A 25,994-nucleotide genomic window follows, 5' to 3' on the forward strand; every position below is an offset into this window, starting at 1 on the left:
TTTGAGACGGAGTCTTGCTCTGTCGCCCAGGCTGGAGTGCAGTGGCGTGTTCTCAGCTCACTGCAAGCTCCGCCTCCTGGGTTCACGCCATTCTCTTGCCTCAGCCTCCCGAGTAGCTGGGACTACAGGTGCCCGCCACCACGCCTGGCTAATTTTTTGTATTTTTAGTAGAGACGGGGTTTCACGGTGTTAGCCAGGGTGGTCTTGACCTCCTGACCTCGTGATTCGCCCACCTTGGCCTCTCAAAGTGGTGCCCGCCACCGCGCCTGGCCGGTCTCCAGCCTTTTTGACACCAGGGACCAGTTTCATGGAAGATAATTTTTCAAAGGACCAGGGTGGGGGGGAAGGATGCTTTCAGGATGATTCTTGCACCTTTATTGTGCACTTTATTATTATTATATTGTAATAATTAATGAAGTAATGTTGCAACTCACCATAATGTAGAATCAATGGGAGCCCTGAGCTTGTTCTCCTGCAACTAGACAGTCCCATGTGGGGGTGATGGGAGACAGTGACCCATCATCAGGCATTAGATTCTCATAAAGCGCGTGCAGCCTGGATCCGCGGCCTGTGCAGCTCACAGTAGGGTTTGCGCTTCTATGAGAATCCAACGCCCTGGCTAATCTGACAGGAGGTGGCGCTCAGGCGCTGATGCCAGTGATGGGGAGCGGCTGTAAATACAGATGCAGCTTTGCTCCCAGCCGGCTGCTGGCCCCCTGCTGTGCAGCCCGGTTCCTAACAGGCCACACACTATCGATGGCCCAGGGGTTGGGGACCCCTGATTTAACCCATTTCCCATTTAGAAAAGAAAAGCGCAACTCGCTGGCTGCACAGTGTTCTCGGGGAACACACAAAATGGGTTGAACTGTGAATAAACGATTCCTCATTTCTCTATGGTCTTCTACAGCAAGATATCAACAGCTGTCTTTATTTTCATACATTTCCCAGGTTGTTGCCCCGATGAACCGGAATCCACGCACAGATTTAGAGCGCATATGCGCCGTGATCCTGATTTGCCCCCTGAAGGTCAGCTATATACAGGTACCGTGGAAATTCAGTTACCCTTGCAGGCATAAGGATTCCAGATTCTTCAGTGTCCCACACTTCAGACCACTCTGACATTGCTACACTGTATCTTCTTTATTTCATGTGTGCAAATTGACTAGTGTAGTACTAGTCAATCACTAGTCCTGCAAATGCGGAAGATGTATTTCCACTTCAAGTTTGGTTCAGTTTTAATAGTAAAGAACATCTCAATGCAAGGTTTAGATATTTAGCTGATTGTTAGACATTGGCTAAAATGGAACTCTTCCTGATAAAATGTTGCTGCATTTTCAAACAAAATGGACATCATGTGAAACTTGTAAATTAACATGAAAATGGAAATACTACAGAAAGTTCGCATATACTCTCACCCCTCAGTATCTTTTTTGTGATCACATCTTACATGAATGTGGTGCATTTGTTATAGTGGCTGAAGCAATAGTGATATCTTCTTCTTAATGAACGTCTAGAGTTTGCAGTAAGGCTCACCAGGTGTTGTTCAGCAACAACAAAAGGGACCTCTTAGTCCCTTTCTTCTTTTCTTAGGACCCCTGACTACCATAGATCATTTATTTTACTGCCTCTATAGATTTTCTTTCCCAAAATTCTTAGAATTGGAATCATAAAGTATGCAGCCACTTAGGACTAACTGATATTACTTAGCAATACACATGCAAGATTTTTCTCTTTTCTTTCTTTCTTTCTTTCTTTCTTTCTTTCTTTCTTTCTTTCTTTCTTTCTTTCTTTCTTTCTTTCTTTCTTTCGAGACAGAGTCTCAATCTGTCACCCATGCTGGAGTGCAGTGGCATGATCTCGGCTCACTGCAACCTCCACCTCATGGATTCAAGCAATTATCTGCCACGGCCCCCTGAGTAGGTGGGATTACAAGCATCCTCCACCACACGCGGCTAGTTTTTGTATTTTTAGTAGAGATGGGGTTTCACCATCTTGGCCAGGCTGCTCTTGAACTCCTGACCTCGTGATCTACACGCCTCGGCCTCCCAAAGTGCTGGGATTACAGGCGTGAGCCACTGCGCCTGTCCAACATGCAAGATTTTTCATATCTTTTTGTAGCTTAACTGCTTACTAATTTTTAATCAATGAATCATATTCCACTGGGTTCATGTAACAATGTGGGTTGGTGCACTCACCGCCTGAAAAGTATCTCAACTGCTTCCAGTTCAGGCAATTACGAATATAGCTGCCCTCATTCTCATGCAGATTTTGCAATGGGCGTAATTTTAAAATGTAACTGGGTAAATGTTTAGAATTTTAGTCAGTTGTTTATATAGTAAGACTATGTTTTCCCTTGTAAGAATCAGGTAGAATTCAGTAAAATCACCTGTGCTTTTTTTTTGTTGTTGTTTTTTGAGATGGAGTCTTGCTTTGTCACCCAGGCTAGAGTGTGGTGGCGTGATCTCGGCTCACTGTAAGCTCCACCTCCTGGGTTCATGCCATTCTCCTGCCTCAGCCTCCGGAGTAGCTGAGACTACAGGTGCCCGCCACCATGCCTGGCTAATTTTTTTGTATTTTTAGTAGAGACGGGGTTTCACTGCGTTAACCAGGATGGTCTCGATCTCCTGACCTCGTGATTCGCCCGCCTCCTCCTCCCAAAGTGCTGTGATTACAGGCGTGAGCCACTGCGCCCGGCCCACCTGTGCATTTCTTAAAAAGTTCTTATTGATTCAATTTCTATAATAGATATAAGCCTACTTAGATTATCTGAGTCTCCTTTGGGTACTTATGATATAGTTTCTGCCTTTGAAGGAATTTGTTATTTTTACCTAAGTTGTCAAATTTGTGAGCATAGAGTTATTCTAAGTATTCTTTTATTATCTGCTTGATATTAATGGGATCAGCAGGAATGATTCTTCCTTTTATTTATATTATTTGTAAATTGTGTCTCCTAGCTTTTCTTGTTGGTTAGCTGGAGGTTTATCAAATCTATTTATCTTCCCTATGAAGCAGCCCTTGGTTTTGTTTATTTTATCATATCTATTATAAAGATTTCTGCAAATAATTTTTTGTTCTATTTTTATGTCTGGTTTACATTATACTATAGTTTTTTTCTCTAGCTTCCTAAGGTGGAAGGTAAGAAAACTGAATTAAGATGGTTTTTAGTTTTGTTGGTTCGTTTGTTTAAGACAAAGTCTTGCTCTGTTGCCAAGGCTGGAGTGCAGTAGTGCGATCTTGGCTCACTGCGACCTCCACCTCCCAGGTTCAAGTGATTCTCCTGTCTCAGCCTCCTAGAAGCTGCGACTACAGGTGCCCACCACCATGCCTGGCTAATTTTTGTATTTTTATTAGGGATGGAGTTTCACCATATTGGTCAGGCTTGTCTTCAACTCCTGACCTCTGATGATCCATGCACCTCAGCCTCCCAAAGTGCTGGGATTACAGGTGTGAGCCACCGCACCTGGCCTGTTTTTAGTTATCTATACAGCATTGTGAATAGAACTAATGCCCTGAAGTCTGCACTTAATAATGAAAATAACACATGTGTATTTTTCACCACAATAATGCTTTAAAATCCAATAATAGAGGTGATAAGTGCAGAAGGAGCATATGTAGATTCAGGAATGTTAAACATAGTGCCTTTTTTTAAAAATAAAGGATATTTACCAGGCCTCTTTCTGTGAGGAGACCCTGTCCTGGAGTGAGGTCTCCTGCATTTGTGTGCTGCCTGTGTGAACACTGCCTACTTCACAGTGATGAGGGTGGCTTAGCCACAGACCCGAGACTCTGTCTCCCAGGGCTCTCCTGAGGGTGTCCTTTGCCTCCTTCACCACCAAGGAGGGTGGCCCAGCAGCAGCTCAGCCCGTGCTCTCGCCCACCTCCACACACGCCAGCCCTGTGTGCTCAGCACCCAAGGCTGCCAGAGGTCCTTCAGCAGCTCCCATGGCTGACAGTGACTCTGTTTCCTAGACTACCACCAGGAGTGGCAGTGGCCCTCGGTGACTTCCTGGGACCTGATCCGGGCAGCACACTCGGTAAAGTCTTCTTTCTTTGTCTGAGATGCGAATTTCATTTATTTTGGTTTCTTTCTATTTTCTCTGAATTAAGATATGTAAATCTTACCACGTACTTTACAGATGAGCCACAGAATTTCTTGGTGGGCAGAGGTATGTGAGAGCCCATTCATTGCCAACTTGGAACTTGTTCCAGATGGCACTCATAGATGACAGCGTTAGTGATACCCTGCATGGCAGAGAGCATTTTCCTCAGGAGAAATGCATTCTTGAAAATAGCGGTGACTTTGCAACCAAAAATCATTTTGGAAATCTCATGCAGTACTCTTACTCATTTCCACAAGTGTCTTCTAGGCTTTATTTTGGGGCCATTGACTCGAGCACTATCTCCCAACTGGTTTTCTTTTTTTTTTTTTTTTGAGACAGAGTCTCGCTCTGTCACCCAGGCTGGAGTGCAGTGGCCGGATCTCACCACACTGCAAGCTCCGCCTCCCGGGTTCACGCCATTCTCCTGCCTCAGCCTCCCGAGTAGCTGGGACTACAGGCGCCCGCCGCCTCGCCCGGCTAGGTTTTTGTATTTTTTAGTAGAGATGGGTTTTCACCGTGTTAGCCAGGATGGTCTCGATCTCCTGACCTTGTGATCTGCCCGTCTCGGCCTCCCAAAGTGCTGGGATTACAGGCGTGAGCCACCGCGCCCGGCCTCCCAAACGGTTTTCTAATGCCACCAAATGAAGAAAAGACCCACGAACACAGGACACAGCATGGTCTGACCCTCACAGTGTTTTCCTTTCTCTCTGCAGACGTTCTCAGCAATTCAGGAATACAGTATGTACTCTGGGATCTCCCATTTGATAAGGAAAAATCTTAGCTTTGAGAAAGGTGACACTTTCCTTCCGGCTTTTGCTGGAGAGCCACCCTGGTTTGAGCTTCCTGCTGGAAATGAGGTTTGGGTGGTTTGGTGTAAAAAAATGAAGAGTTTAGTCAACAACTGTGACCATCCACGGTAGTTTCCAGAAGCAGTGATGTCATTTAAATAGGAATAGGGTACATCGGGGTGGAGAGGTATGGAGGAGAGAGTCCGTGTGGAGTGATGGTGAATGCCTTTGGGAGTGTGTGTGCATTTCTCTAGGAAGCATGTTCCCCTGTGCAAAGCACGACACAAGGATCAATGTTCTAGAAACAACATTCCATCCCCACATCAGTCAACACTTCACCCTTCACCACAGCTGTACCGGAAGGTTAGTTGAACATCCCCCGTCCTCAGATTGGAGACGGTGGAGAGATGAATTTCCCAAGCTCTCAATTCCCTGAATGGAAAAGGCAAATGTGAACTCAGGAAGGGGTGAAAGGTGGACGTGATGGGCTTCTGCTCCGCAGTCCTCACGTGGTCCTGGTATAACTCGTCACCACACCAGGGAGTTCCAGCATCTGTGTGTGCATGTGAAAGCACGACAGCCTAGAGAGATCCCAACACTGCCCAGCATTGTAAGATGTTCTCAGTGATGGCGAAAGGCAGGGTAGCAACACAGTGGACTTTGGGGTGGTCCTTAATGTGAAACACACATAGGGGAGTCACAGGCTTTTGGCTGCAGTGGTGGTGTCATTTCTCAGCTGCTGTTCAAAAGTGGAGTATAATCAGGGATATGTCCCATTGTATTTAAAGATATGATTGGACCCAGTGTGGAGGCTCATACCTGTAATCCCAGCACTTTGGGAGGTTGAGGCAGGAGGATCACTTGAGCCCAGGAGTTTCAGATCAGCCTGGGCAACATAGTAAAGCCACATCTCTACAAAAAACACAAAAATTAGCCGGGCGTGGTGACATGCTCCTATAGTCCCAGTTCCTCAGGAGGCTGAGGCCAGAGGATTGCTTTAGCCTGGCAGGTGGAGTCTTCAGTGAGTCATGATTGCGCCACTGCATCCCATCTGGGAAACAGAGTGAGATCCTGTCACAAAAAACCAAACCAAAATCATGATGACCACGAGCCTTAGAAATGCTCCAGCTTAGTGACACACACACCCAAGAAGTAGCGCTTATGGTGTCAAAAACAACTTGGGTGTCAGCCTGGTGCCCCCTCTTCCCTGCTGGAATCTCCAACAGCTGGGTTAGAGAGGGTCAGCGTCCCCACATGCTGCCCGCATGACAGGCTGTCCCAGTGTCAAAGCCAGTGTAAGTGTGAGCAGCAACAGACTCCACGGACACACACACGTATGGAAAAGAGAGAGTATAGGACAGATAGCACGTGCTAAATAGCAGTTATCTTTAAATAGGAAGAAAACAGTATTTTCAAAGCTTTATTTCATTGTCCTTAAAACAAATGGGTAGTGAAAAAATAGAAGGTTTTGGTTGGAATTAAACCTTCTCTGTAAAGAAAGGCTGCTTCTTATCAAGTAGAAAACCTCTAGGAGGGATGATAGCCACAGCAGCACCACAGGTGGATTCTGGGGAGGAAATGACGTTGGAAGGATGCAGGAAGGGAGGGCAAGTGAGCTCGGGTCAGATGAGGAGGCGGGAGCCCTGAGAGGCTGCAGGGACACACAGCCTGCCCTGGGTGCTGTGCCCTGTTCAAGATGGGCTGTTTCACATGGATGAGGCAGTCGGGGCTGGAAAGCCTGTCTTCCCTGCTCCTGTCCTGCACTTGCTGGCGGTCACTGTGTCCTCCTAGTGGCAAGATATTCTCTCTCGAAGAAACTCCGCAGGAAAACCAGAGATGAAGACGCCGCAGAAGTGCAGGTCAGGCCACCTGGTTTTCTCTGGGAAAAAGTTACTTTCTTAGCTTTATCTTCTTGAGTTAAAATAAGACATAAGAATCTGACCCTATATCTCATAGGTGACTTATACAGTGTCGTTGGTGGGGGGAATTCTGAGTGAGTCTGTTCCCCACTGAGGGTTGATTTAAGACGGCGGGAGAAAATGACAGCGTCAGCCACGCCCTGAGCGGCAGTGAGCTTTCTTCTCAGCAGCTTGATTCTTTCCTTGGGGAAAATCACTGAATCACCAAGCAGCACGGAGTTAGAGGACACGTCCTCCAGGAGAAACTTTAGCATGAGTCAGTTTGTCCTGTTCTTCTTCTGTGTTCCTTTGATTTGAGCACTGTTTTCCATCTGGTTTCCTAATGTCACCAAGTGAAGAAAAGACCTGCGCGCTCGGGACTCGGATGGTCTGAAGCTCATGTTTTTCTTTCTCTCAATGCAGGCAGAGGAACAGGCCGAGGAGAAAGGTGTGTGTGCTGGAATCAGTCCTTTCTAAGAAAAGATCTTCAGGGTTGCAAAAGGTGGCACTTCCTAGTCTGCTTTTGCTGGAGAGCCACTTTGGTTTGAGCTTCCTGACAGAAATGAGATTTGGACAGTTTGGTATAAAAAACACTGAGTCCAGTAAAGACCTGTGACCGTCCACTCGAGTCCGGGGAGGCAGGATTGTCATGTAGATGGAACAGTGTGTTGTGCATCAGGGTGGGGAGGTACGGAGGAGAGAGTCGTGTGGAGCGATTGGGAATGTCTTTGGGAGTGTGTGGGCATTTACTCAAAAAGCATGTTTCCCTGTGTGGAGCACAATCGAAGGAGCAATTTCCCTAAAAATAAAATTGCATCACCACTGCACACTTCACATAAAGTAACGCATTCATCCTCCACCACAGCTGTACCTGAAGGTAAATTTTATATCCTCATCCTCAGATAGAGACGGTGCAGAGATGAATTTCCCAGGCTCTCAATCTCCTAAATGGAAGAGGTGAATGTGAACTCAGCAATGGGAGGAGGATTGGTACAGTGGGTGACTATTGTGCATTCACCAGCCAGCCCTAGTATAACTCACCATTAGTCCAGGGAGTTCCAGCATCTGTGTGTGCATGTGGAAGGATGAGAGTCTAGAGAGGTCCCAACACTGTCTGTCATTGTAGGCAGGTCTCAAAAGGTTGCCTAACCCAGGGTAGCAGTAGGTACATTTTACACTGGACTTTGGTGTGGTCATTAGTGTGAAACACACAGAGCGAGCTCACAGGCTTTTGGCAGTAGTGGTGGGGTCATTTCTCAGCTCATGGTGAAAAGCAGGGAATACTCAGGAACATGCTCTATTGTATTTAATAACATGATTATCACAAACCTTAGAAACGCTCCAGTTGGCCAGGAACAGTGGCTCACGCCTGTAATCCTAGTAGTTTGGGAGGTCGAGGCAAGTGGATCACTTGAGATCAGGAGTGGAGATGAGGGTAGGCAGAGTGGTGGAACCTCGTACCTACTAAAAATACAAAAAGCTACCTCGGCGTGGTGGCCCACCCGTGGTCCCAGCTACCTGGGAGGCTGACTGGGGAGGATCACTAGATCCCAGGAGGCACAGGTTCCGGTGAGCAGAGATCGTGCCACTGCACTCCAGCTTTGGTAACAGAGACCCGTTATCGAAAGAAAGAAGGAAAGAAATGCTTTAGTTACGTAGCAAACACAATCAATACACAGCGCCAAGTATCATCCCAAGGAACAACTTGGGTGTTGGCCTCCCACCGTCTCCCCTGCTGGAACCTCCGGCACAGCTGGGTTGGAGATGGTCAGTGCTGCCTCCTGCTGCCCCCATGACGTGCTGTCCCAGTGTCACAGCCAGTGTGCGTGTGAGCAGCAGGGGACCCCGACACACAGACATCGCATTGAGAAGGCTGAGTGCAAGGATGGACAGCACTTGCTAAGTGGGGTTATCTTTAAATAGAGGATAATTGAGTATTTTCAAAGCTCTGTTTTATTGTCTTTAACACAAAAGATTGGTGAATGTATAGAATATTGGGGCTAGAATGAAGTCTCTTAGAACAAAGGCTGCTTTTTACCAAGTGTAAATATTCTAGAATGACTGATACCCACAGAAGCACCACAGGTGGGTTCTAGGGAGAAAATGATGTTGGAAGGACTCAGGAAGGGAAGGCAAGTGAACTCAGGTCAGGTCAGGGAGCAGGAGCCCTGAGAGGCTGCAGGGATGTACAGCCTGCCCTGGGTGCTGTGCCCTGTTCAAGATGGGCTATTTCACTTGATGAGGTGGCCTGGGGCTAGAAAGCTGTTCTTCCCTGCTCCTCCCTTGCACCTGCTGACCGTCATTCTTTGTCTTCCTAGATTCCACCAAGGATCTGAAGGTGGAACTTTCGAAGAAGAAAAAAACTCCATGGAAAGTGAAGGTCAGACCCCTGCATTTATCTGAGGAATACAGTTGCTTTCCTAGCTTTATCTTTCTGAATGAGCCTAAGAGATGAGAATCTGACCGTATTTATCACAGGTGACTTACACAGTGTCCTTGGTGGGGAGAATTTAGGGGGAGAGTCTGTTCCCCACTGAGGCTTGATTTTAAACAGCAGGAAAATATGACAGCACCAGCCACGCACTGTGTGGAGTGAGCTTTTTCCTTAGCCGTTTGATTGTCTTCTTAGAACAAAATTACTTAATTACCAAGCAACATGGACTTAGAGGAAACATCCTCCAAGAAAAACTTGTGTCTTTAGCATGAGGTGGTTTGTCCTGTTCTTTTGGGTTCCTTGGACTTGAGCACTGTTTGCCATCTGGTTTTCTAAGGTCACCAAGTGAGGAAAAGGCCTGGGCACACAGCACACAGCATGGTCTGGCGCTCACAGCAATATGTTTTCTGTGATTACAGGAGGCCTGGAGAGAGCAGGAGAGTGGTATGTATGGGGGAATCCCTCCCGTGTGAATGAGGAATCCAGGTGATGAGGAATGTGCCGCTGTGTCGCTGGCTTTCCTGCACACAGGCAGCCGGAGTGGAGCTTCCTGTTGTGACTGAGGACCCGGGCTGTGGCGGGAGAAGTGGTTGCTCCGGTGAAGGACCTGTGGGCACATTCTGCAGTCCCTGAGAGGACCTGCATTCTCTGTGTGTGGGGTGGGTTTGTGTGCACGGGACTGGTGTGTGTCTGTGTGAATGCGTGTAGTGTGATGCTGACTGTGCCTGGGGGTGTGTATGTGATCCTAACACATGTTTCCCCTTATTAGTGTCCACATTCTTAGTATAAAAATGCCATCAGTCTTGCAGCCTGATGAGAGGCACAGGCAGTTATTAGTGAAAATGTAAGCTTACAATGTGTGTAGTTTACTGCATGCAAAGAACACTTCAATTAATCCAAAGGAAATCCCGTCAACACCCAGCAAATGTTCACTGGGTACTAACAGAACAAAACTGTCTTAGGATCCCTACTAATTCATTTTTATTTTTCAATGGGAATCCCCTTCCAAACCTCATTTTTCAATAAACCTCACCTGGTAACAGGCCTTTCCATTTCCTCCTGGCATTGGAGTGGTCGTGTCACCTCACTGTTGCCACTTCCCTCCTTCACAAGCCTTTTCTACTGGAGTCATCAGAACTCGTCCTCCACGACCCGTGTTCAGCATGGGGAGTGGGCGGGGCTTCTTTCTTTGCAGGGAGCCCTGGGCAGCCCCAAGCCATGACCAGTTTTGGCAGGAGACTGAGAAAAGAGGAGCCTGCAGGCAGGGTTGGGGTAAAATCACTTGACTGTCCTCATTGCAGCGTCCTATTGACCATCAGATAATGTGGCCCAGAACAGCTAATGCCGGGGTCATGTAGAGGCTCAGCCTGCAGCATTCAGCCTAGTCATGGTTTCTGTGTGCTCGGCTCAGGAAACACAGCAACAGGACAAGAGAACCAAGGGGTTTGCCCGAGGGTCTGAGTGGCTGGCAGGGTGAGCCCTTGCCTTCCTCCTAGCAGGATGGAGGGTGGCTCGTGACTTGCAGGTGGGGAAAGACAAACAGCTGTGGGACAGCAGAGGCTCCGTGATGCTCCCGTTGCCCCCACTGTTGACAAAGGTTCTTCTTTGCCTCTGAAGGCCTGTGCAAAAAACAAGTCAAGGTGGTTAGTTTCAGTCCATATGGATCTAAAATGAGCCAACTCTGGTTTGAGTTTCTTTGGAGTGTGCGTTTGGTAGAAACTGCTTATATGTCATTTGGATTGCTGCGTAGGTGACAGTGTTTTCCCTACTTTTCAATAGAATGAGGCTGTGTGATTTTAAAATGTCCCTTGTTTGCCCCAGAAAGTGTGTCCTCATAACCAAATTCCCCTAGTCATCTTTCCTGTCTAGAGTACAGTTTTTCTGTGGCACTGAGGCGGCCCTTCTGCTGTGTGTGATTAGAGGTACAAATCAGTGTTGCCAACACTGAGGTTCTAAACATTCACGGCCAGCTGCCCAGTGGGCTCCATGAGAGAGCAGAGCACAGCCTGGGCCTGGGCCTGAAAGGGAACATGAGTTAGAGGAGCAGGAAGAAGACATGAGGACATCCAAGCCATGAGGGAAAGCCAAGGTTGAAAGGTCAGGAGAGTCAGGCCAATGTCATGCCCTGGGCGCAGCCAGGATGTTCGGGCCCATCTGACCGGGAAGGAGCAGAGCTTGGACTTCAGCGCCGGCATGAGCACTGCCTGGCCATCTTTCCAAGAGCCTGGAGAGAGGAGCTGCGTTTTCATTTCTCTTCTCCATCTTTCTGTGTTGATGGCAACACAATCAGAAATTAGTGAGAGGCAAAGAAGAGGAGTGAATTCCCAAAATACCTGACTTAGACGCGGGGGATATGATGAGCAGGGGTGGACATCAGAGTCAGGCCAGGCACAGAGCCGTCCTCAGGCCTCTGCTCTCCCTGTGGCTGGGACAGAGAACAACATTCATTTACTTTTCACCAGCTTCTGGAAGTCACCTGACAGCTGGTCCTTGTGTAGATGCTGTTGGTCAAGGTTGATTTATCCCAGAATCGCATTTAACTGGAGGGAGCCTCACAGCTCCTGGCCAGGGCAGCTGCTTCACACTAGTTGAGGCAGAAGTGGGAGGGGAGCCAGTTCCAGTGCGGGATGAGCTAAGCAAAGGGAGGGGCTGCCCCAGAGGCCAGGTGTTCCTTGCAAATCTCCCTTGTGACCCACAAGACATCACTTTGCTTGTTTTTCTGAGATAGGCTTGGAATCATCAGTCCCAAAGTCTGTGTTCTTCACCCATGGGTGGAAGGATTCTGGCCATGGCTGGTCACTGTGAAGGCAGGCGCTGTGTCTTTTTTGTTGGTTCTCATCCCAGAGCTCAGCCCTGGGCAGGCCATCTTGGGGGCCCCAGTGATGTTCTGATGCACACAGCCCTGTCCTGAGATAGACCACGAGTGTGAAAAGGCTTCCTGCTCACCCTCTGCAGTCTGCTGAGTCCCACACAAATCCAGGTTCCCGTGTGGATTCTGATTCAGGGTTGGGAGAAGTGCGTGGGCTCCCCTCTGTGTTTGCTGTTGTGGTCCTGTCTGCTCCTGAAGGGTGCAATTAAGGATTAAAATAATAAATATTGTGAAAAAATTTTTTTTTCTGAGACGAAGTCTTGCTCTGTCACCCAGGCTGGAGCGCAGTGGCGTGATCTTAGCTCACTGCAAGTTCTGCCCCCCGGGTTCGTGCCATTCTCCTGCCTCAGCCTCCTGAGTAGTGGCAACTACAGGTGCCCACCACCACGCCTGGCTAATCTTTTTGTATTTTTAGTAGAGACAGGGTTTCACCGTGTTAGCCAGGATTGTCTCCATCTCCTGACCTTGTGATCTGCCTGCCTGGGCCTCCCAAAGTGCTGGTATTACAGGCGTGAGCCACTGCACCTGGCCAGCTCACCATAATGTTTTAAAGTCCAATAAAATGGATGTTAACTGCAGTAGGAGCATAGGTTTATTTAGGAAAGTTAAGTGACATAGTAACATTTTTACAAAAAAGAGGATATTTAGCGGGCCTCTTTCTGTGAGGAGACCCTGTCCTGGAGTGATGTCGTGCATTTGTGTGCTGCCTGTGTGAACACTGCCTACTTCACCGTGATGAGGGTGGTTTAGCCAGAGACCCGAGGCTCTGTCTCCCAGGGCTCTCTTGATGGTCTTCTTTGCTTGCCTTTACCACCAAGGAGAGTGGCCCAACAGCAGCTCAGCCTGTGCTCTCACCCACCTCCTCCACACACGCCGCCCTGTGTGCTCAGCACCCAAGGCTGCCAGAGGCCCTTCAGCAGCTCCCACGGCTGACAATGACTCTATGTTTCCTAGTGACGGAGTCCAGTGTGGTGTCCGCAGAAGTGGCCCTAGCTCTTTGTGAGGTAAACTCTTCTTTATTTGTCTGAGATGAGAATTTTATTTCTCTTGGTTTCTTTCCATTTCATTTGAATTATGATATGCAAATCTCACCATGGAAATTATAGATGAATTGCAGAATTTCTCGGTGGGCAAATGTAAGTAAGAGTCCATTACCAACTAAGAGCTGATTCAAGATGGTACCCGTAGGTGACAGCTTTAGTGACAAACTGCATGGCAGAGAGCATTTTCCTCTTGAGAAATTCGTTCTTGAAAATGACGGTGACTTTGCAACCAAAATCATTTTGAAAATCTTACACAAAACTCTTGTGCCTTTCCACAATGTCTTCTAGGCTTTATTTTGGGGCCATTGCCTCAGGCACTATTTCCTGTCTAGGTTTCTAATGTTATCATGTAAACAAAGACCTGTGCACACAGGACACAGCATGGCCGATTCTCACAATGTTTTCCTTTCTCTATATGCAGCAAACAGGAGTAGGACCTCCCAGGAAAGGACGTAAGTATTCTGGACGCACCCCTTTCCTAAGAAAAAATCTTCATTGTTGAGAAAGGTGGAACTTACTAGCCTGTTTTTGCTGGAGAGCCACTTTGGATTGAGCTGCCTGCCAGAAATGAGGTTTGGACAGTTTGGTTAGAAAACATTAAGAGTCTAGTAAAGAACCGTGAGCATCACAGTCCAGTCCCTTATTGTGGGATCTGGCCAACAGTCCGCAATGCAACGGGACACTTTTTTTGTTCCCAAGTAGATCAGTAGGTCGAGAAATAATAGACACACAAGATAGGAAAGGCTGCGTCCAGGGGGGTCACCGCCTTCTGGTCCCACAGTGCCACCAGTGCACTGGATATGCCAGCATTTGTTATTAAGTTTAGTGAGGACAGGGGTAGGTTAGTGAGAGATTTAGGGTTTTTTGATTATGAGGTGAGATGGTCACATGGGGATGAAGTCATTCTTTAACACACATCTGTACGCAGAAGCACAGTACACAGATAAGAATTTACAGTATAGTGTGTGCATCAGTAATTTCTAACAGAGCCTTAAAACAGAAACACAGTGTTTCCATAACCTATGATTAGCAAGATATTAATCAGATGTAACAGTTGCAGCAAAAGCTGGTTACAAACAATCAATAGAAACAGAGCATGAAGCCAGACAACTGGTTAGACTAGAAATTCTCAGAAGGGAATATGCCTTAACCCTAAAGAGGCCTTGAAGAGCTGCAGCAAGATGAGGGCGTTTATAGCCCTATCTTATCCATATGGACAGGCGCCCCCCATGCATCCGTGTATAGGCTCTCCATGAGGGTCGCGTTCCATTCCCAGAGCTATGAACATCTGCTTTTCTGGGATAGGAATCTTGGTGATGTGAAACCTCCCTGACTGCACGTCCGTTCACAGGCTCTCTGCAGGGGGAAGCACATCACACGCTGTTGGTTCATTCTGGCAGTCCAACCTGGCATTGTCTTTACACAATCCTGCATGCAACTTTCTATTTACAATAATCAGGAGCATTTCATCTTTTATTCTGTAGCAATAGTTCAGGGGGTCTCCCTACATCTCCCCCTTTTCTCTGATTTAAATGAACCATAGCAGTCATAGCTTGGCGCTGATCACAATTGGATTGAAGAATATTTTTTTCCAATTTTATGCATGAACAATAAACCAATAGCACAAATTATACACAGAACAAAATTAACGATAGTGGATCCTCCCAAAGATTTTACCCATTGAATGGAGTTGAGATTAGATAACCCCTCAGAAATACTGTCTAAAACTTCAGCACTGGGTAAAGCAGTTAAATGTGCTTGAAAGGCCTCAAAAATCTGTTCTTTTAGCTTGCTTATGTCTAAACTTAAATTATCTGCACTTCCTAGTAAATGGCGTTTTACTGATTCCCAATTGTGAACAGACTTATATTGAAATGGAGTTATACAAAAATCAGAAGTATTCCAATCACATTGCATTTGTAATCTATGTTCAAAACTCATAATTTTATCTCCCATCCACGTAACAGTTTGTCTTAGATCATTAATTTGATTGGCAAATTTTTGATCAATACCTGACTGAGAATTCCACATCCAAGTAGAATATTTTTGTCATTTATCCACAAAATGAGCAGTTTGAATAGATTGATGTAATGCAACTCCAGCAGTAGCAGCAGTCACAGTAACAGCAATCAAGCCCATTATCACTGCAATTAATGTAAAATAAATCATTTACTCCTTTTAAGATTTTTTTGTAAAATATTGTTAATAACATGGATAGAAGGGGAAGATTCCCAAGGCCTATGTAAGGCTACAGGGAGCCAAATACCTTCTCTGGCTCTGACTATTAAAATACTATGATATTGATTAAAGGATAAGTCAATACAAGTAACAATCAACACAGGTAATTATGTTGGTTTTAAACTAATATGCATCTTTCCTACTAATCACATATATGGTGATTTAACACAACTTTTAAGTGGTATAGTTTTGTTGGACTCCATATAGATAGTATTTCTATTTTGGGATGGTACTCTTTTTTTGTGAATGTGGGGTGGGGGGAATAGGTTGTATGAGAGGTGGTGGGGGGACATTAGCAAAGGGGGGGCATGTATGTGCTCATAATCTTTACTGTCCCATCTTCGAATTGACCTTTTGACGATTGCCATAGTGATATTTTTGGCTGTGTGGAAATAGTAGTGTAAATCAATCTGTTGTCTTAGTTTTCGAGGTGACAAGGTGGATTTACTTATAACGCTTTATCCAGCCTGAACTGTCATACCAGTCATAGCTATGGTTAATCTCCATAATTCTGAATGTTCAGGTCCTAAGTGGGGAACAACAAGCCTTGGCTTTGGAGGGGCTACCCCTGCCCCTTTCCACTTAAAAGGAAAAAAGGAGTTAAATCTACGATGTAATAGGGGAGGGTTGTCACTACTTTTTTGATAAGTAATATCATCGAGAAAATGTTGAAATCTCTGTGACCCTGAGAGCAATCATTAGTCATATGACCTTTAGGAGCCCAATCAACAATGGCACAGTTCCTTCTGGACTAACACCATCCTTCCTTATTAATTTGCCAGCATTTGAAGACAAGTCGAGAGGACACACAGGTCCTAAAGGCTTGTATTGGGATGTGTGAACATAATCAGTGATTCCTGTTTTGATCTGCCTTAGACGTTTTAATGAGAGCCCTGATACCAAGTGTCCTAAAGGAGGGACAGAGTGACCAGATGGTAGTATGACTGCCCAAGTTTGAATATCTAGTGAACGACATCCATTAGTGGGTCCCAGGCACAAAGGTGGGTACCTACAACCTGAAGTGACATTGAAAGGGGTTTCTTCTTCTGGAGGCTGGGCAGAACAACCATCATCTACAGAACCAGGCATCCAAATACTATCGTTAACATAGACCTCGATAGGAGCGTCCATCCATGTCAAGGCTCACATAAGAGGAGGAAAAGGAATACAGGCCCAATATGTGTAGTTTTTAACAGTCTGTGGGGTGACAGAGGGTAGAAGGATCAGTGTCATCAGGAGGAGGCAGAGGTTGAGCCGGACCTGGATCGCTGGAGACGAGTTGTTCAGGATGACGGACTGGATTGTCTGTTGTAAAGGAGTTAGCGTGGTCATTGTCTTCTTTTCGACAGTTGGATGTGTTAGTTGTTTCCTGCTGTGGTGTTTTCTCAGCAACTTTCTCTGTCTCGTTGTTGCAGGCATCTTCAGGACACAATTTCAGGTGTCTAGCAGGAATCCAAACAGGAGATGGATGTTCACCTGGGGAAACACAAGCATAGCCTCTTCCCCACGTTAAAATAGAACCTTTTGACCATATATTAGATTGAACATCTTTCCACCATACTTCCCTTGCTTGGTTTACCGTGGGACGGTTACCAGATAATTGTTTTCTGGCAGCAGTAACAGAACTAGATTTAGGAATATTAAGAGAATTTAACATGAGCAATGCCAAGTTTAGTTGTATGTGAGGGGTAGACAACTCCTTATCCCCCTCTTTTTGTTTAAGTAATTGTAATTTTAAAGTTCTGTTGCTTCTTTCTACAATAGCTTGGCCTTGTGGGTTATAAGGAATACCAGTGATATGTTTAATACGCCACCGATCAAGACAATTTTTAAAAGATTTACTGCAATAGTCTGGACCTTTGTGTGTTTTGAGCTCACTAGAAATTTCCATAACTGCAAAACATGAAAACATATATATATATATATATATATATATATATATTTTTTTTTTTTTTTTTTTTCAGCAGAGTCTCGCTCTGTTGCCGAGGCTGGAGTGCAGTGGTGTGATCTCAGCTCACTGCAAGCTCTCCCTCCCGGGTTCACGCCATTCTCCTGTCTCAGCCTCCTGAGTAGCTGGGACTACAGGTGCCCACCACCACGTGTGGCTATTTTTTTTTGTATTTTTAGTAGAGACGGGGTTTCACGGTGTTAGCCAGGATGGTCTCGATCTCCTAACCTCGTGATCCACCTGCCTCGGCCTCCCACAATGTGGAGCTTACAGGCGTGAGTCACTGCGACTGGCTGAAAACATGTTTTCTAATGTGAGAAGTGGCTTCTCTGGTTTGACAGGTAGCCCAGATGAAACTGGAAAAGGGGTTAACTGTGACACGCACATACGCTAATTTTCCAAAAGAAGGAACATGAGTAACATCCATTTGCCAAATAGCATTAGGAGAAAGGCCTCGGGGATTCACTCCAGGAGATTGTGTGGGTAAGAGAAGAACTTGACAATGAGAACAGTGTTGTACAATTTGTTTAGCTTGTTTCCAACTGAGAGAATATTTATGTTTAAGACCTGAGGCGTTAGTATGAGTGAGTTGATGAAATTGTTCTGCATCTGTAACGGCTAGAGAAAATAGAGTATCAACTTTATGATTACCACTAGATAAAGGTCCAGGCAAATTAGTATGAGAACACATGTGAGTGATGAGAAAAGAGTGCTTTCGGTTTCTGATGGTTTTTTGTAATAAAGAGAACAAAGAAAACAGATTAGTGTCGGTAATATTTTTGATGGTGGCTGTTTCTATTGCCTTAGTGGCATGGACTACATAAGCTGAGTCAGAGACAATATTAAGAGGCTGATCAAAATCTTGTAACGCAGAGATAACAGCAAACAACTCAGCTTTTTGAGCAGAAGTGTATGGAGTAGAAATGACTTTATCTTTTGGTCCTACATACCCTGCCTTTCCATTACTGGATCCATCGGTAAAAATGGTAACGGCTGCCTCTAGTGGTGATGAACGAGTAAGTTTTGGTAGAATCTAGGAAGTATTTTGCAGAAATTGAAAGAAGTTTGACTTACGCAAACGATTATCAATAGTGCCAATGAAGTCAGCCAGATTAGTCTGCCAGCACAAGGATGTAGAAAAGGCATTTTTAACTTCATTTTTTGAAAGGGACCACAATAATGTTTGGATCAAAGTAGGAAATTTTAGTGATACGTTGATGTCCTAACCCAGTTAAAGTGGCCATTTGATCAAGATATATTGAAAGAGTTTTAGAGGCTGAATTAGGAAGAAATACCCATTCAACTAGAGAATCATTTTGTACCATAAGTCCCGTAGGAGAGTGGATGGAAGGAAAAACTAACAATTGTAAAGGCAAATGTGGGTCAATACGAGAGACTTGTGCCTCTCTCACTCTTTGTTCTAGAAAAGACAACTCTCATTTTGCTCGTTCAGATAGAGAGCAAGGGCTGTTTAAATCTGTATCTCCTGATAGAGTGGCAAATAGATGAGATAATGCATAAGTAGGGATGCCTAGGGTTGGTCTGAGATAACTGATGTCACCTAGTAATTTTTGAAAATCATTTAAGGTGTTTAAATTGTCAGTGTGAGGTTGGACTTTTCAGGGCTTAATGGAGCGAGCTCCTAGCTGCATTCCTAAGTACAGAGAAGGAGCGGCTTGTTGAATTTTATCAGGAGCAATGTGGAGTCCTGCATTGGCAACAGCTCATTTTAAAGAGGTAAAACATTGAATTAATTAATCTTTAATGGGAGCAGCAATCAGTATATCATCCACATAATGAAGAATGTAATTATTTTAAAAAATCTGTTGGACAGGTTGTAACACAGTGTTGACAAACAACTGACAAATAGTGGTACTGTGAATCATTCCTTGAGGTAAAACTTTCAATTGATATTTAGCTGCAGGAGCTGAATTGTTAATGGAAGGTATAGTGAAAGCAAATTTTTCACAGTCTGACTTGTCTAAAGGAATATGAAAAAAGCAGTCCTTAAGGTCAACGATAATTAAAGGCCACTCCTTAGGAATCATGGAGGGGGAGGGCATACCGGGTTGTAATGCCCCCATAGGTTTAATAGCTGCATTAACAGCTCTTAAGTCTGTTACCATCCTCCATTTTCCTGACTTTTTTTGTACAACAAACAACAGGCGAGTTTCTTGGAGATAAGGAGGGCTCAGTAGTGTTTGCTTCCAGTAAATCATTAACAATTTCAATTAAAGCCTCCAACTTGTGTTTGGAAAGTGGCTACTGCTCTCCCCAAACAGGTGACTTGCACTTCTATTGTGCAGGGGCAGAGGAAAAGAGAGAAGGAGAGTGAGGGCGCCAGGACACGGACTTGGGGGAAGCAGGATTCCAAGCCTCTGAAAGGAGGGGTCCTGGAGCTTTGAAAGAAACAGTAGGCTTAGAAGAGGAGAGAGGTCCCAAAGGGCAAGAGGAACAAGAGAAAGCCCATTCAGATGAATGCCACATGTCCTCCTCTGGCAGAGGGGGCAATGGCCTAGTAAAAGAAGAGTTAACATATACGGGTTCCAAGATAGGAGGTGGAGGGAGGGGATCATCACCAGGTTCCTCCTCTTGGGGAGAAAACAAGGAGAGATGGAATTCCTCCTCATGATCAGAAGGAGGACTAGTGGGGGAGTCAGGTACCCAAGGTAAAGGGAGCGGTTCACCATCCGTGTTAACTTGTGGCAGTTGAAGAGGATCACCAGACTGAAAAGGAAGTAAAGCAACATGAATAAGAGCCCAGTCAGTCCAAACAGAAATAGGAAGTAAAACACCATCTCTCATGAGTTGGCGGAGCGTGGTGCCAACTCTATCCCCGTCTAACAGGTCCATAGAACCTTTGTCAGGTAACCAAGGACAATATTTTTCAATAGTCTGAAATAAGAGAATAAAGTTATTGGAATCAGCCTTGATTCCACCCTGTTTAAGAAGTTTAATAAAAGACAGATAAGCCTGGTGTTTAGATGTGATTGTCCCATCATAACCCTGGAATGATACCGGTTGACAAATCTGAAAAGAGGGGAGAGTTGGAAAACACACACACAGAGACCTTACCGTCGAGACAGAAGACTAGTGGTCACAAACCCGCACTCGGAGTGCACTGAGCTGAGGAACAAAGAAGCCACGTTGGGTGCCAGATACTGTGGGCTCTGGCCAGCAGCCTGCAAGGCAACGGGGCTCTTTCTTTGTTCCCAGGCAGATTGGCAGGTTGAGAAATAATAGACACACTATATAGTGAAAGCTGGGTCCAGGGGAGTCACTGCCTTCTGGTCCTGCGATGCCGCCAATGCACTGGATATACCAGCATTTATTACTAAGTTTAGTGAGGGCAGAGGTAGGTTAGTGAGGGATTTAGGGTCATTTGATTATGAGGTGAGACAGTCACATGGGGATGAAGTAATTCTTTAACATAACATCTGTATGCAGAAGCACAGTATACAGAGATAAGAATTTACAATGTAGTGTGTGCATCTAATTTCTAACAGAGCCTTAAAACAGAAACACAGTCTTTCCATAACCTATGATTAGCAATGTATTAATCAGCAGTAACAGTTGCAGCAAAAGCTGGTTACAAACAATCCATAGAAACAGGACGTGAAGCTAGACAACTGGTTAGACCAGAAATTCTCAGAAGGGAGTATGTCTTAACCCTAAAGAGGCCTAGAAGAGCCATGGCAAGATGAGGGCGTTTATAGCCCTATCTTATCCATATGAACAGGTGCCCCTCATGTGTCCGTTTTTTTTTTCCAATTAATTTTTCTTTTATTCTCAGATTTAACCTGAAGGTCTCACGCAAACTTAACCTAATAACAATTACAATATGTACAAGAGAGAAAAAATAAAACATACTGTTGGGTGGGATGTTTACTCATGCTAAGATAGTATAGATAATATTCCACCAATATAAACTATTAGAACGAGTGAAATAGCATCCAATTTTCTTATTCTAGAATACTGAAAATAATTCTATTCACTCTCTCTGAATTTTTTTTGTCTTTCCTCCCCAGTTTCTTTTTCTTATAATGTCCCTTTTACAAATAGATGTTCAGATATCCTTGTGTACTTTATAAACTATGAATATTATTTGAAATATAAATTATCTGATATGAAGTAGTTTATATTATATCTTATATATAAAATAAAATGTAGATTCTAAAAGGAAGGTGTGCGAATTACAAGAAAGTATAAAAATGATTGTCAATAAAATCTGTAGCAAATACAGCATAATACCTATTATAGACATGGAGTCTTGCTATGTTGCCCAGGCTGGTCTCAAACTCCTGGTTTCAAGTGATTCTCCTGCCTCAGCCTCCCAAGGTTGCTAGGATTACAGCTGTGAGTCACTGTGACAGATCTAGAAGTAGCATTTTAAAAATTTGTATTTATTTTAGAGAAAATGAAAGAGAAAGAACATTAAGTAACTCGATCCCTCACTACTCAAGGTGGTAGCACAGGGTGGTAAGGATGGTGGAGTGATTAGAGAAAGCGTTAGACTTCTCTGGGACCTTGTTTGCGGAGGGAACCGCCAGCCTTCCAGAAAAGCCCCGCATCGTATGTGACAATTGATTCAATGCGGTAGGTGAATAATGATGGCACGTGCTCATGTGTCCGTTTATAGGCTCTCCACAAGGGTTGCATTCCATTCCCAGAACTATGAACATCTGCTTTTCTGGGATAGGAATCTTGGTGATGTGAAACCTCCCTGACTGCATGTCCATTCATAGGCTCTCTGCAGGGGGAAGCACATCACGCGCTGTTGGCTCATTCTGGCAGCCCAACCTGGCATTGTCTTTACACTATCCCACTTGCAATTTTGTATTTACAATAATCAGGGGCATTTCATCTTTTCTTCTGTAGCAATAGTTTCCGGGGGTCCCCCCACAGTCCCTGAAGCAGTAGTGTCATTTAGATGGAAGAGGGTGGTGTGTATCAGGGTTGGGAGTTGTGGAGGAGAGAGTCTATGTAAAAGGATCATAAATGTCTTTGGGAGCGTGTGTGCATTTCCCCAGAAAGTGTGTTCCTATGTGCAAAGCACAACACAAGGATTACCGTTCTAAACACAAAATTCATCACCATTGTACACGTCACAGCAATCAACCCTTTCATCCTCCATGGCAGCTGTACCTGAAGGTAAGTTTCCTGTCCTCACTCCTCAGATAGAGATGGTGTGGACATGAATATCCCAAGCTCTTGGTCTCCTAAGTGGAAGAGACAAATGTGAACTCAAGAATGGGTGAAACATGGATGCGACGGGCTACTATTGTGCATTTATCAGACAGCCGTGGCATAACTCATCACCATGCCAAGGAGTTCCAGCTCCTATGTGCGCATGTGGAGGTGTGCTAGCCTGCAGAGATTTTAAGCACTGTCATTACAGGACGGTCTTAGTGGTCACCTAACACCGGGTAGGAATAGCTACATTTTACAGTGGAATCTGGTGTGGTCATTAATGTGAGGCACACTTGCAGAGCTCAGAGGGTTTTGGCGGCATGATGGGTTCATTCCTCAGCCCCCGGTCAAGAGCAGAGAATAATCAGGGACATATTCTGTTGTATTTGAGAACATAGTAACCACAAGCCTTAGAAATGCTCCAGTTCACTAGCACACACACCTAAGGCACAGCATCAAACAGGGGCTCAAGGAACAGCTTGGGCGTTAGCCTGGTGCCCGTCTCCCCTGCTGGAATTCCTGCACAGCTGGCATGAGAGGGTCAGCGCCCCCACCTGCTGCTTCCAGGACGGGCTCTCCCAGTGTCAGAGCCAGAGGGAGCCTGAGCAGTAGCAGACTCCCTGGACACGTGTTGTGTTGAAAAGAGAGGCCGGAAGGACAGATAGCACATGTGACATGTCATGTTTAAATGGTAGGATAAGTATATTTTCAAATCTTTGATTTTCCTTAAAACAGATGTTTGACAGATAAATGTTACAGAATATTTTGGCTGAATTACATATTTTGAAAGAAGGGCTGATTTTATGAAGTAAGAAATCTTATAGGAGGGGTGATCCACACAGCAGTGCGGATGGGTCCTGGGAGTAAATGCCCTCAGAAGGGATCAGGAAGGCAGCACAGGCCGGGACCTGTGGCTCATGCCTGTAATCCCAGTACTTTTGGAGGCCATGGTGGGTGTATTGCTTGAGCCCAGGAGTTCAAGACCAGCCTGGGCAACCTGGCAAAACCCCATTTCTTTTTTTTTTTTTTTTTTTTTGAGGCAGAGTCTTGCTCTGTAGCCCAGGCTGGAGTGCAGTGGCCGGATCTCGGCTCACTGCAAGCTCCGCCTCCCGGGTTTACGCCATTCTCCTGCCTCAGCCTCCCGAGTAGCTGGGACTACAGGAGCCCGCCACCTCGCCCGGCTAGTTTTTTGTATATTTTTTAGTAGAGACGGGGTTTCACTATGTTAGCCAGGATGGTCTCGATCTCCTGACCTCATGATCCGCCCGTCTCGGCCTCCCAAAGTGCTGGGATTACAGGCTTGAACCACCGCGCCCGGCCTGCAAAACCCCATTTCTACAAAAAATACAAGAAATCAGCTGGGCACGATGGGGGCATCTGTAGTTTTAGCGACTTGGAGGCTGAGGCAAAGGATCCACCTGGGCTTGGAAGGTTGAGGCTGCAGTGAGTTGTGATTGAACCACAGCACTCCAGCCTGGGTGACAGAGCGAGACCATCTCAAAAAAAAAAAAAGAAAAAGTCTGGGCGCGGTGGCTCACGCCTGTAATCCCAGCACTTTGGAGACCGAGGCAGATGGATCACAAGGTCAGGAGATGGAGACCATCCTGGCTAACACGGTGAAATCCCGTCTCTATTAAAAATACAAACAATTAGCTGGGCGTGGTGGCGGGCACCTGTAGTCCCAGCTACTCAGGAGGCTGAGGCAGGAGAATGGCGCGAACCCAGGAGGCAGAGCTTGCAGTGAGCCAAGATTATGCCACTGCACTCCAGCCTGGGTGACAGAGGGAGACTCTGTCACAAAACAAAACAAAACAAAACTTAGCTTTTAGCTCAGGTTTGAATAGAAGACTCCCTGAGACGCTGTTGAAACACAGCCACATTGTATGCTGTACCCTGTTTGAGATCAGCTTTCACACCGATGAGGGTGGCTTAGCTAGAGAACCAAGGCTCTGTCTCCCAGGGCCTTCCTGATGGTCTCCTTTGCCTTCCTTCTCCACTAAGGAGGACGGCCAGCAGCAGCTCAGCTCGTGCTGTTAACCCACCTTTTCCACACACGCCAGCCCCCCGTCCACAGCACCCAAGGCTGCCTGAGGGATCCTTCCGCAGCTCCCATGCGCTGACAGTGACTCTCGTGTTTCCTAGGTTTCAAGTTTCTTGCAGCAGAGCTTCCTAGCGAGAAGTCCACAGAGAAAGTCGTGGCCGTTGTCAATGTAAGATCTTTCATTGACTAAGATGGGAATTGTATTTCTCTTGGCTTCTTCCTATTTCATTTGAATTAAGATATGCAAACCTTACCATGGACATTATAGATAAGTTATAGAATTTCTTGGTGGGAAAATGTGAGAGTTCATGACCAGCTAGGTCATGATGGCACGCATAGATGACACCTTCAGTTACAAACTGTGTGCAGGTAACCTTTTCCTCAGGAGAAGTGCTTACTGTTTGAAAACAATGGTGGATTTACAACAAAAATCATATGAAAGTCTTAGACAAAACTCTTGTGCCTGCCTTTCCACAAGTGTCTTCTAGGCTTTATTTTGGAGCCATTGCATGGAACACTATTTCTCATCTGGTTTTCTAATGTCAGCCACTGAAGAAAAGACCTGTGCACACAGGACACAGCCTGGTCTGACACTCACGGTGTTTTCCTTTCTCTCTGCAGAGGGACTCAGCGCTTTGGGCAAGCGGTATGTATTCTGCGGGTCACCCATTTGCTAAGAAAATATCTTAGTGTTGAGAAAGGTGACGCTTTCCTCCCGGCTTTTGCTGGTTTGAGCTTCCTGCTGGAAATGAGGTTTGGGCGGTTTGGTGTAAAAAAATGAAGAGTTGAGTCAGCAACTGTGACCATCCACGGTAGTTTCCAGAAGCAGTGATGTCATTTAAATAGGAATAGGGTGCATCGGGGTGGAGAGGTATGGAGGAGAGAGTCCGTGTGGAGTGATGGTGAATGCCTTTGGGAGTGTGTGTGCATTTCTCTAGAAAGCATGTTCCCCTGTGCAAAGCACGACCCAAGGATCAATGTTCTAGAAACAACATTCCATCCCCACATCAGTCAACACTTCATCCTTCACCACAGCTGTACCGGAAGGTTAGTTGAACATCCCCCGTCCTCAGATTGGAGATGGTGGAGAGATGAATTTCCCAAGCTCTCAATTCCCTGAATGGAAAAGGCAAATGTGAACTCAGGAAGGGGTGAAAGGTGGACGTGATGGGCTGCTGCTCCGCAGTCCTCACATGGTCCTGGTATAACTCGTCACCACACCAGGGAGTTCCAGCATCTGTGTGTGCATGTGGAGGCACAACAGCCTAGAGAGATCCCAACACTGCCCAGCACTGTAAGATGTCCTCAGTGATGGTGAAAGGCAGGGTAGCAACACAGTGGAGTCTGGGGTGGTCCTTCATGTGAAACACACATAGGGGAGTCACAGGCTTTTGGCTGCAGTGGTGGTGTCATTTCTCAGCTGCTGTTCAAAAGCAGAGAATAAT

At 45.7% G+C, this 25,994-nt stretch overlaps 1 protein-coding gene and 1 long non-coding RNA gene across 5 annotated transcripts in view; one reads left to right on the forward strand and one right to left on the reverse strand.

The window, feature by feature from the left end:
* Window positions 1-6,294: 6,294 nt before the first annotated feature.
* Window positions 6,295-7,792, reverse strand: LOC144329610 (uncharacterized). The gene is made up of 2 exons (XR_013395032.1): window positions 7,658-7,792; window positions 6,295-7,339 (listed from the first exon to the last, which is right to left on the reverse strand). It is a non-coding gene; the product is annotated as an uncharacterized LOC144329610 (long non-coding RNA).
* LOC114678987 (uncharacterized) overlaps window positions 6,513-25,994 on the forward strand; it is a 35,725-nt gene continuing 16,243 nt past the window's right edge. For 3 of the 4 annotated variants that reach the window (XM_077937484.1, XM_077937485.1, XM_077937486.1), the window contains exons 1-5: window positions 9,485-9,664; window positions 12,908-13,093; window positions 13,554-13,584; window positions 24,651-24,718; window positions 25,171-25,195. In XM_077937484.1, coding sequence (XP_077793610.1) covers window positions 9,599-9,664; window positions 12,908-13,093; window positions 13,554-13,584; window positions 24,651-24,718; window positions 25,171-25,195 — 376 coding nt within the window. In that variant the 5' untranslated portion in view covers window positions 9,485-9,598. Of the gene's footprint in view, window positions 6,748-7,209; window positions 7,235-9,104; window positions 9,167-9,484; window positions 9,665-12,907; window positions 13,094-13,553; window positions 13,585-24,650; window positions 24,719-25,170; window positions 25,196-25,994 lie in introns of those variants that run through there. The other variant, XM_077937487.1, reaches the window with a different exon arrangement.

This window comes from Macaca mulatta, chromosome 6, assembly GCF_049350105.2.
Source record: "Macaca mulatta isolate MMU2019108-1 chromosome 6, T2T-MMU8v2.0, whole genome shotgun sequence".
In the NCBI taxonomy this organism is placed as follows: Eukaryota; Metazoa; Chordata; class Mammalia; order Primates; family Cercopithecidae; genus Macaca; species Macaca mulatta.